The sequence below is a fragment of the Notothenia coriiceps genome, unplaced genomic scaffold, assembly GCF_000735185.1.
Source record: "Notothenia coriiceps isolate Sejong01 unplaced genomic scaffold, NC01 NC01_scaffold00024668, whole genome shotgun sequence".
Lineage (NCBI taxonomy): Eukaryota > Metazoa > Chordata > Actinopteri > Perciformes > Nototheniidae > Notothenia > Notothenia coriiceps.
In genome coordinates, this window is record NW_011357369.1 from 4,062,942 (window position 1) to 4,073,689 (window position 10,748).

At 41.3% G+C, this 10,748-nt stretch overlaps 1 protein-coding gene across 1 annotated transcript in view; it reads right to left on the reverse strand.

Moving 5' to 3' along the window:
- Window positions 1–8,484, reverse strand: part of LOC104955621 (neuronal acetylcholine receptor subunit non-alpha-3-like) — a 37,243-nt gene extending 28,759 nt beyond the window's left edge. The window contains exon 1 of the mRNA XM_010782984.1: window positions 8,015–8,484. Within this exon, the coding sequence (XP_010781286.1) occupies window positions 8,015–8,090 (76 nt within the window). The 5' untranslated portion in view covers window positions 8,091–8,484. The remainder of the gene's footprint in view (window positions 1–8,014) is intronic.
- Window positions 8,485–10,748: the final 2,264 nt, after the last annotated feature.

Here is a 10,748-nt window from a genome sequence, read left to right on the forward strand (position 1 = left end):
ATTTCTACTTCCCTACAACTGTGAAATATAATCAAGTGTTAAATCAGACTTTAGTTCCACCTGGAGTAAATTCACCAGCTACCCTGCAGTATACAAAGTCATTCAAACTAGCTGCACCTTTACCAGCTTTGAGAACACTTTAATGATCAATCATTATAAAACATATCATATATATTATTCTGAAATGGACCAATCTGCACAATGACTACTTTTACTGTCGCTACTTTCACTATATTTTGATGATAATACTTTTCTTCGTTTACATTCCGAATGCAGGACTTTTTTTAACAGAGTATTCCTACACTGGTATTTCTGCTTTTACCTGAGTAAAATACCCTACTCTTCCCACCTCTCTCCAGATTGGAACCTGTGGCCCTCAGGAGTCAAGCCCTCTTTAATGCTTTCTGAGCAAAGGATCAATTAACACAGTTGTGTAAAAAATCTTTCCTTTGTTGGATGCTCGGCGGGTCTGCTTTTCTCTCATGCTTTACTTTGTATTCTTGCCATGATTTAGTCATGTACGCATCATGCACTTATTACCACAGCTGCACGACAACATAAGATCACATCCATTCACAACGGAGCGTTTCAATAGCCCAGTTGACAGGGCTCCTCTGGTGATTTTTTTCTCCAGCCATGACATTTACTCTGCACAACAGAATATGTACACGCCTGTTAAACATTGTGGTGTGTTTGTGTTTTCCGGGAGCATTGGAAACACTGCAGGAGGAGATTTGACAGCAGCACCAGTCGAGTCATTGCCAGAGCCAGCAGGTAGTTTTCAAACGCTCCATCGACGCTTTCAAAGTTGTAGGAGGTTCACCAACACTGAAAACAAATGGAAATGAGCACAATGGGGTAGCATACTAATCGCTGCTCTGTTGTGTCTCAGCAGTGAATACAAGAAAAAAAAAATGGTATTATTAAACGAGGACATTAACTGAGAGCATGAAAACAATGTTCCATATCAAACAAAGAAACAGTGGGTTTTGTTAATGGTATGAAAGCAAATTCAGCCTGTGATGATAACACTCCACAGCTTCTGAAGTAGACTGAAAAGCGAATCATGATTTGATGAGACAGATATCAAATGCCACTGCTGATCATTCATTCATTGATGATGCACTAAGGATATTGATTTTCAAGACTGGGCTTCCTTGGTTAGAGAAAGAGAGGATATAGGGAGAATTTACTGACTTTGGTCAGCTAAAAATCCTCATCTCAACTGGCCCATAGTGCTGCTGGGATCAGTGGTGGTGGGCTGCTGTGCCATCCCATTCACAAAGAACAGCTCTACTGCTCTCCCTGCTTTTATCTGTGATTGGAAAATTAGAGGTCATGAGAAGATGGAGGCCAAACAGAAAAGTGATGGTAGGAGACATAACAATTACCTTTTTAAAGGATGTTTTAAATAAATTTTTCTGACTTTGATGGCTGCCACACAGAGATATTGCACGCTACTCAAGAGCAGAGATGGGGTCGTTACTAAAAAAAAAGTAATAAAAAAAAAGTATATTACATATTACTTTAAAAAAAGTAATATATTACACTACTTCGTTACCCCCTACAAAAAGTAACTTGTTACTTTACTCGTTACTTTACTCGCAGGGCCGGCCCGCCCCTCCCTACAGGCAGATCACCCAGACTGCGGCGCACCTACAGTGTAAGCGCGCCACAGTTTTGCCTCTGCGAGACTCCACTTGTACCCAATCACAAGTCTTTATTTTGATTTGCTCTTTAATAAAATAGGCTACCAGCCTACCACAACAACCTAACAGTCTGTGAAACGTAAAGACACTAATTATGAAACCAGTTCAAGACGCATTATTCTTATTCTTATCATTCTTTATGAGCGCGGTAAAGGTAAGGTATCTAATGACTTATTTATTTAGTATTCCATAACTTAGTAGCAGAGATGGTCAAACTAAAGTGAGACATGGCAGAATTCCTACAATGNTTGCGGTGTGTTTGCAAGGTAACATTTACCAATGTGTTTGTTACACCCCACCCTCAAATTGGCCCTATGGGGCTAACACAATTCCACAACTGACCCAAATAGAACACAAAAGATACCTTTAAAATCATCAAATCCATAGGATTTATTATAACCAACATTTAAACTGTTCAACTATGCATCCTAGGATGAGAGGCAGAAGCATAGTTGTCCCCACACCAGAGGCCTCTCTTCTTCTTCTTCTTCTTCTTCTTTTCTTTAATGGCGAATCGCTTCCACTTGGAGCATATATCACCACCTACTGTTGAGTTATTACATGTTCATATTAAATCCTTATCCTCAGACCAGTGCTTTTGAGGAATTTGAAGATCAGCTTGTTTGCTTAATTTCTTGATTTACTTAAATATATTGCCTTGAAATTCATGTCCTTGATGTTGAGTTGTTCCAGTGCAGTTTTCAGAATGAATCTTTGTCTGTTATAATCCGGGCAGCTAAAAAATACATGATGTATTGTCTCTGGTTGTTGGCAACCATCACAATTGCCATTTGGATGTTTTCCAATCAGATGCAGTGATGAGTTTAGTCCAGAGTGTCCCAATTTTATCCTGCTGTTGATGCTCTGCTCTCTTCTACTACTCCCCCAAGTGCTTCCTGTTCCTACTTCCCTTTGTATCTGATATAAATGTCTTCCTTTGGTGTTACTGTCCCATAGTTTTTGCCATTGTTGCTTGATAACCACTTTTGTAAAAGATTTGACTTCTGCTCTACTGATGGGTACCATAATATCAATCTGGTTTGCTTTCAAACCACATTTTGCCAGTTGGCCTCTCTTCTGCTGCTGCACTGGAGCTTTTAAGCACTTCCTTCTCCAGGTGCACCTCGTCTGAAGCTCGTTACAGCAATGCAGCACACCTGGGTAGAGGCACCAACGGGAAAAATAAACAGGTAATACATACAGCCGTAACAGTGTGTACATATATAATCTGTCATTAAAAAAAATACNTACCACAATGCAACAGGACAGGTCTATCTGGGGGAGCCAAGTGTCACTACATTGAAAATACTGGCTGAATTCAACCCTCTATCACAAATTCACTATCAACCTGAATCGCTATCCGGCATTAGGTACCTTCTACCACTTGTACAGTATGTTGAGCCATACACGCCACCAACATCCGTTCTTCATAAGCTGTGAGCCAGAGTGACGATATGCTGGAGGTGTGTCGAGACCTGGTGATGCGTATGGTGTATGGTGTGTGTGTGGTATGTGTTGTATGTGGTGTGTTTGGTTGTTGTGGTTGTGTGTGTGGTGTGTGTGTGTGTGTGTGTGGTGTGTGTAGCGTGTATCAGTGACGATCAATATGCAGAAATGCCCTGTCACGATAATTAATTGTGTTGACGATAACATTTTTCTGGCAATTATAGCGATAAACGACAATATCTGTCGGGTCTTTAAGACCATTTTCAGAGTCAACGATAATATAATCCGCACCAAGATTCGAGCGCAAATTTCAAACATATCCATTGAACACTCAACCATTGCAAATGAATTGATATAACACTGACACAGCACGAACACGTATCACTTATGCACAAGTCGTATGATTATGTATTATTAAATCCACACACACCAATAGACGATAAATTATATAGAGTCAGGTTGCTGAAAACAAGCCAGCTCTCTACATTCATATCCAAGACACATATACGTAGATATCCGATAGGACCGCGGATGTTATTATCTCAGCTATGAAATCATGGATAAATAATCGATACACATGAGCACACTCAATATTTCACACAGCAATACGAAACTCCTTAAAATAAGTGGCAAGGTACAGTTCACTGTCAAAGACCCAGATTGCAACAGGCCATATCGCGACATCTGTATTCTCTAGCTTTTTCTGGCGAGGAACACGGCAACATTGTACTCTTGCAATTAGTCAGGTGGATGTGTACTCGATCTACAGTGGTGATAGATCCAGCTATGAAGAGATATGAGGTTGAGGATATGTGTTTTCAGGTGGTCCTGTAAAAGTAGCGTGGTTATAGACAGCTTTTGTCGCTTACAAATTTTTCATCAATGAAATCCAATCGGATTACAATAATCCTCGCTATCCCTCCTTCATCACAAGTCAGTACATCGACTCGTGATTAGTTGTGAATCGCATCAAATACTACCATCCACTAACGAAACATCGAGTTATGTGTAGTTAAGGTTGTAACACAATATTTAATGTTTAAATTGTGTAAAATGCATATGTGTGTTTAACGCTTCGATTCAGCGATACAAATAGGTCTTTTTCGGAGCTAGACACTGCTACACCGTGCATCGCAGAGTGTACTGAACATCCGGCGTGCGTCAGCCCCGCTGTCACAGCGCGCCTGGGATTGGATGTTGGAGTCACAGTGCGACCAGGTAAATGCTTGCGTCACAGCTCTATGAATAGAACGGCAATTTAACGAGACTTCAGAAAAGTTAATGGACGGGTAGCAACGTTTATTTATGACGTATGATTAGTCAATTTACCACGATTAGACGTTGACAGGACTAAACTGTGTGCGTGCGTGCGAGCGTATGTGCGTGTGAACACAGTGGTGTGAGATCACTTAAGACATTACACCACTCTAATCTTGAGATGAGTGGCTCTTGGCAGCCATGCGTACATCCTCTTTTGTAATGCCTGTGTGTGTGTGTGTGTGTGTGTCCTGTTTGTGTCATTGATAATGTCTGTAACGTGCTCTTGTCAATGTTCAGAGGCACATTTTGCAATATGGCAGTAGCTGCGATCATCTGTGAGATGAGATAAGTATGTATAGTGTATTGTGTCAGTGTGTGGATATGTGTTTTGTGTACAGCAGCATACTACTTCTGTTCTGTGTCGAGTATCAATGTCAGAGTGTGTATGTGGTATGTGTACTCCACTACATCTACCAATTAGTTACATTGCAGATCTGAGTAGGTTCATGATATCACAATTAACTAGACAACAAGCTTAAATCAGAATTTAGTTAACTGAGTCAACTTCACGGAAGTAGGTAGTCGTCAAGTGGCCATATGAATATAAACGTACGAGTAACAGCTGGCGAGATTACAGCCAGAAAACTGATTCATATGTCTCTCTAAATATATGATGTTATACAATGATATTATGCATTATTATGTGTCCAAGACTATATATGTCTGACATATGCTAGCGAATAAATGTAGTTGTAATGATATGATCATGAGACACGTAAAGGGGACAAAGATATCCTGACCAGAAGATAAGCGTGCGCTTGGAGCAAATCAACATATCTGAAATACTTCCATATCGAACGTTACGAGGCAGAACATACATATCTCTAAACGTAACTTGAGATCGTACCTTTATGGTCCAGTAATGGAATAGTAATATTTTAGGAAGACAGGCTGTTGATTACGATTATCTTATCAAAGAAACACGCTTATGCGTGAAAAGAGAACACCGTAAAATTCAAAATGCCTGCTTGTAAATATTAGTGGGATTTTATTACTGAAAGGTAAGAACGGAAGGGAGTGGATTTGGGTATGCGCTGCCGTTGTAAAGATTGAAAGAAGTAAGTTAGCCATGTGGTTTGGCCAACGCAACGCTTCTTATGGTCAGGATATCTTTGAGCCCCTTTAGAGGCGGACAATCATCTTGCATTCAACCTATATATTAAGTCGGAGCAAATATGTCCAGAGACAAAGACCCTGGACACATAAGCAATACAAAGATATCTGCATGACATGCATTAGTAAGGGAGAAATATGTCAGGTTTGTCTTGATATCTGGGTGGAACTGTACCTTTAAAATTCAATATGCCACTGCCACGCCAACCTACTTCCAGTGGGGTCCCTAAATAAATTGCAGGAACTTGGATGTCAAGTTTAAAAATGTGGATTCCTGAACAACCTAACATGTGGACTGACATGGGACACCCAATTGGTTGCTGGAGGTGGATTACACACACACACACACACAGCACACACACACATCACACACACACACACAACACACACACACACACACACACACACACACACACACACACACACACCACACACACACACACACACACACACACACACACACACACACACACACACACACACACACACACACACACAACACACACACACACACACACACACCACACACACACACCACACAACAGCATTACAAAAGAGATGGTACAGCATGTGCTGCCAAGAGCCACTCCATCTCAAGATTAGAGTGGTGTAAATGCCTTACAGTGGAGCTCACACACACACACGCACACACGCACGGCACGCACGCACACATAGGCCTGTCGCGATAATCGATAAATTGGACTTATCATACGATAAATAAAAATGGGACTCGATAAACTTTTCTGAGCTCGATAAATTGCCGTTTACATAAAGATGTTGAACCAGCATTTTAGCCTGGAGCGCTGTGGCATAGCCAGGCGCCTGTGAGGGACGGGGCCTGACACACAGCCAGGTCAGGACACTCCGCGTGCACGTGCAGCAGCGTAGCAGCCAAATTAAAATATCGCACACAAGCGGAGAGACAACGTGTGAACTTAGTCGCGGGGAATTTAAAGTGGAAATGGAATGGGTTACAAAAACCTAACTACAACATCTCGATTTTTCCGGTGTGGCAGTATATTTGGATTAAAACCAAATCAACGAGGGAACCTACGGACTTGAATGAGCCGGGCGGGTGTGTCGCATTGGTTTAAAAAAGGTAGCGACAAAAGCAGGCATACCACGCATTTTAAACCACCTAAAAACAACCACCCATTTCCGTTTTCCCAGCTGGGAGCAAACACGGCAGCTGGAGATGGAGAGCCCCCGCCCGACAATGCAAAACATGTTGGTGTTTCCTTGCTCGAAAAACTTAGAAAAACAGATTTGGATATGGCCTGTTGAGGAATCTGGGTCTTTGACAGTGAACTGTACACTTGACTTGTTTTAAGGAGGTTTTTTTTTGCTTGTGAAATAAATGTGTTGCTCATATTTATATATTATTTATTTATTTATTTATTTATATATATAGTATCATATTACTATATATATATATAATATATATATATTATATAATAGAGAGAGAGCTCTGTTTTCCAGCCTGACTCTATTTAATTTATTGTTTTGGTTGTGTGTGATTTAATTAATTTATTATAATTTAATTAATTTGTTTTATTTATTATATATAATTTATATATTTTAATATTATTTCACATTTCATTTGCAATGTTGAATGTTCAATAAAAAGTTATGTTTGAAAGGATGTACTTGAATTATTATTATATATTATCGTTTACTCTAAAATGGTCTTAAAACGGCGCCGACAATATTATCGTTTATCGCAATAATTTCCAGAAAAATGTATCGTCCAACACAATTAATTATCGTGACAGGCCTGCACACACACACACACACACACACACACACACACACACACACACACACACACACACACACACACACACACACACACACACACACACACACACACACACACAGCTGATTCTGTAGCTCAACAACACCATGACACAATATTTCATTATTTACTTTTTCATTACAAGCCACACCTGAGTCACAGCTTTATTATGTAAGGGAATTCTATTCCCATTAATTTCACTGTTTTTATTGTTGCAGCTGATATACAGCCATGGTCGGCCACCCCTCCCCAGGGGGGCGCTGTGCTGCCATTCTTTAATGAATTATGAATGTGCTCTTCTCACCTGACCCCAACATTTTGTCTTGCTGCCAGCCACAAGATTAAAAGTGCGATCGCATCAGAATCATATGCGGCATATTTTACAGATATAATTTCCAAACAAATCTCTTAAACCTTTGTTTTCTTCATTTAGAAGCATGGGGCACATTGGCCAATTGTGCCGTTATTATAATGACACTTTGATGTGTTTGGATAGCGCAACACTGTAGCATCCCAAATCCTCACCAGGGTTCAAATATGTTTACCTCTTAATTTCACCCTTTGTTTGGACAATTACGGTGCGGGGCAACAGCGGAGCTTCAACAGTTTAAAGACTGAATGTGTTTCTTACCTTGCATAGTAGCCTTCCCGAGAGCAAGGGAGAACCACAACAGCGCGACCGCAAACTTCATGCTCCCTCTTATCATCTACAACACCGACTGCAAGTATCCACCGCGAAGATCAAATCATTTCACTGGTGACTCGGACCTGCGGGGTGCATCACTTCAACAGCCGAGCGGGACCTCCGGAGTATCACCGCCGTGCTGCCCGGTTGGAGTAATGAAGGACAGCCGGCTGTGAGTCTCTTTGCATATCACGGACCGCCTTCACAATGTGGGGCAGCAGCAGCAGCCGGTGTGTGTGTTTTTTTCCTCGCTGTTCTGACGCCTTTTCAGTTTTTTATTTATTTATCCGGAAGCCTCTTTTCATGTGCATGTCCCGGTGCAGCGATGGATGATGCCTGAGCGGAGCCAGGCTGAGGGCAGGACGGAGGATGGCTGGCCCGTCAGAGGATGGAGGGAGGACTGATCTGATACCCACCTGGAGAGAAATCAACAAATAAATACATTAAAAAAACTGATAGATATATAGATATATAGATGGATGGATGGATATAGTTATATTGGATAGGTGTATTATTAAGACATGAAATGAAAACATTTTGGCCTTTAGTTTTATAGATCAATGCTATATGTCAAAATGTTTCATAATTAATGATTACAATGTTTTAACTTACATTTTGTTAATAAATATTTGTTAAAATTCTGTTTGGGCTGATCAAAGGTGGTGAGAAATGCATCATGTCAACCTCTGGTGCCGAAATTGAAGCTTACGCAGAACTGAAAATAAACTGCATTAGCTTGAGTGGCTACATGAGGCTAGCTCCAAAAGCAAGTGAATTTCAAGCCGCCATGCAGTGCCTCGGAAGTCCCGCTTCGAACACTGTATCCAGTTATCTTTGTACATCCATGGTGAATTCCCATAAAGCCCCATGTTGAAATGCTTACATTTATAAATGTTAGTGACATAAAACATGATTACAGCGTGGGGCAAACAAATACATTTAGACCTCTATTTCGAAATTTGGATATATAACAATTTGTACCGTACAGTTCGAGTTGTCATGAATGGCTAGCTGGGCCTTCAATTCCACCGTCTTTGTCAATTTTTGGACAGTATAGTGAGTTAGATGTTGTAGCCACTGCCTAGATTGGTATCAGCCAGATCCACACTTGGAGCTTCACAACAGCTCTTTAAAAATCTTTTGGTGGGGTCACGAAGACTACGTCCACATTTAAACAAAAATGTCATGTGCTAAAACAACCCAGTCTCATGACATTTCGTGTTCACCTACACGATTTTTTATCTATTGATTTGTGTTCACCAACACAATTTCCCCCTTTTTTTCGTGTTGCACAGCACGATTTTAAAAGCAATGTATTTCTATTGGTAGTCTCACGGCATTACGTGTTATAGGAAGACCGGAAGCTGTGTGGTTCATAAAAGCATGTTCTTACTCAATATCAAGCCACAATTATAACTTTTATTTTAAATCGTATAATTTCTGACTTTTGTTGCCGTCTGTGAGGAAAATAAATGGGGCTGAGAGCCTCAGGATACTGAAATCTGTATTTTTAAAATCTTTTTTCCTTCTAATTTGTTATTCTTTTCAAAATAACACACTGTTATTTACTCACCAATAACACACAATTATCCTTGTTTTTATTTATTTGTTTGATTCCATAATCTCGGGCTTTTTTGGCGTCCGTCAGGAACTGAATTTCAAAATAAAAATAACCGGAAACAGAGGCATTTCGAGCGATTACCCAAGATCCTCAGCTATGGCTTAAGCTCGCTGATTGGATGTTTTAGCCACAATGCATGTTGGGATTTGGTGTTTATATGATATTGTAGCGACCCTGCAGTGCTGAACTGGGAGAGACTCACAAGGGGATTGTTGGGGGGAAGACGTTGCCCTAGTTAGCCGGATAGGGCGGGGAGAAAAAGGGGGTGGGGTTTACAAGTGAACCGGAAGAGGTCAAGCTACGGCGGGAGAGCTAGTGAGATCGAGAGACTAAGAGACAATACCGCACCTATCTTTGTTGTTTTTGGCAGTCTTCCACCGGGGTTTTAGTGCTGGTTTGTAGGGTAATAAAACGCCGGATAATTACAGCCCATCGTAGTCCTCCTCATTTAAGTAGTTAGTCAACCGTGCGGCGGAGCGCGAACAGCACATTGGTGTCGAAGTCGGATCTCCACAGCCCACCAGTCCCGCAACTAACAGTTGGGCTAACTACGCTAGCATCGCTTAGCCACCGCCGGAGGACCGAGATGGCTGAACACGTGAGAACACGGACCTTATATGCCCCATAACACCCCTCCCAGAAACACCCGGAGGAAGCCAACCAGCGATGGCACTGGTGGTAAGGGAACGCAAAAAAAAACAACCTACTCACCCCTTGCTACACTGCTTGACGGACCTTCCGGAAGGAAATTAAAAAGAAGTCCGGTTAAGTTGCTGCAGCCACCCGGATTGGCCTGACTGCAAGAGCAGATTAAACAAAGACCGGTGGACACGGCCCGTGGATTGCCCAACCAAATCTATCCCGGAGTGGAGACGAACGATAACGGCAAGTAAATGGGGTGCCAACAAAATCTATCCCTGGTTGGAGAAAGACCATTACAGAAAGGTCTAGAGGAACGTTTTATGCAGAAAATGAGCATGCAATGGAAGCGTGCTTTGGGAAATGGTTCTCAATAACTTCAAAAAAGGACATTAAATCCATGAGGGGAAGGGGAAGCCA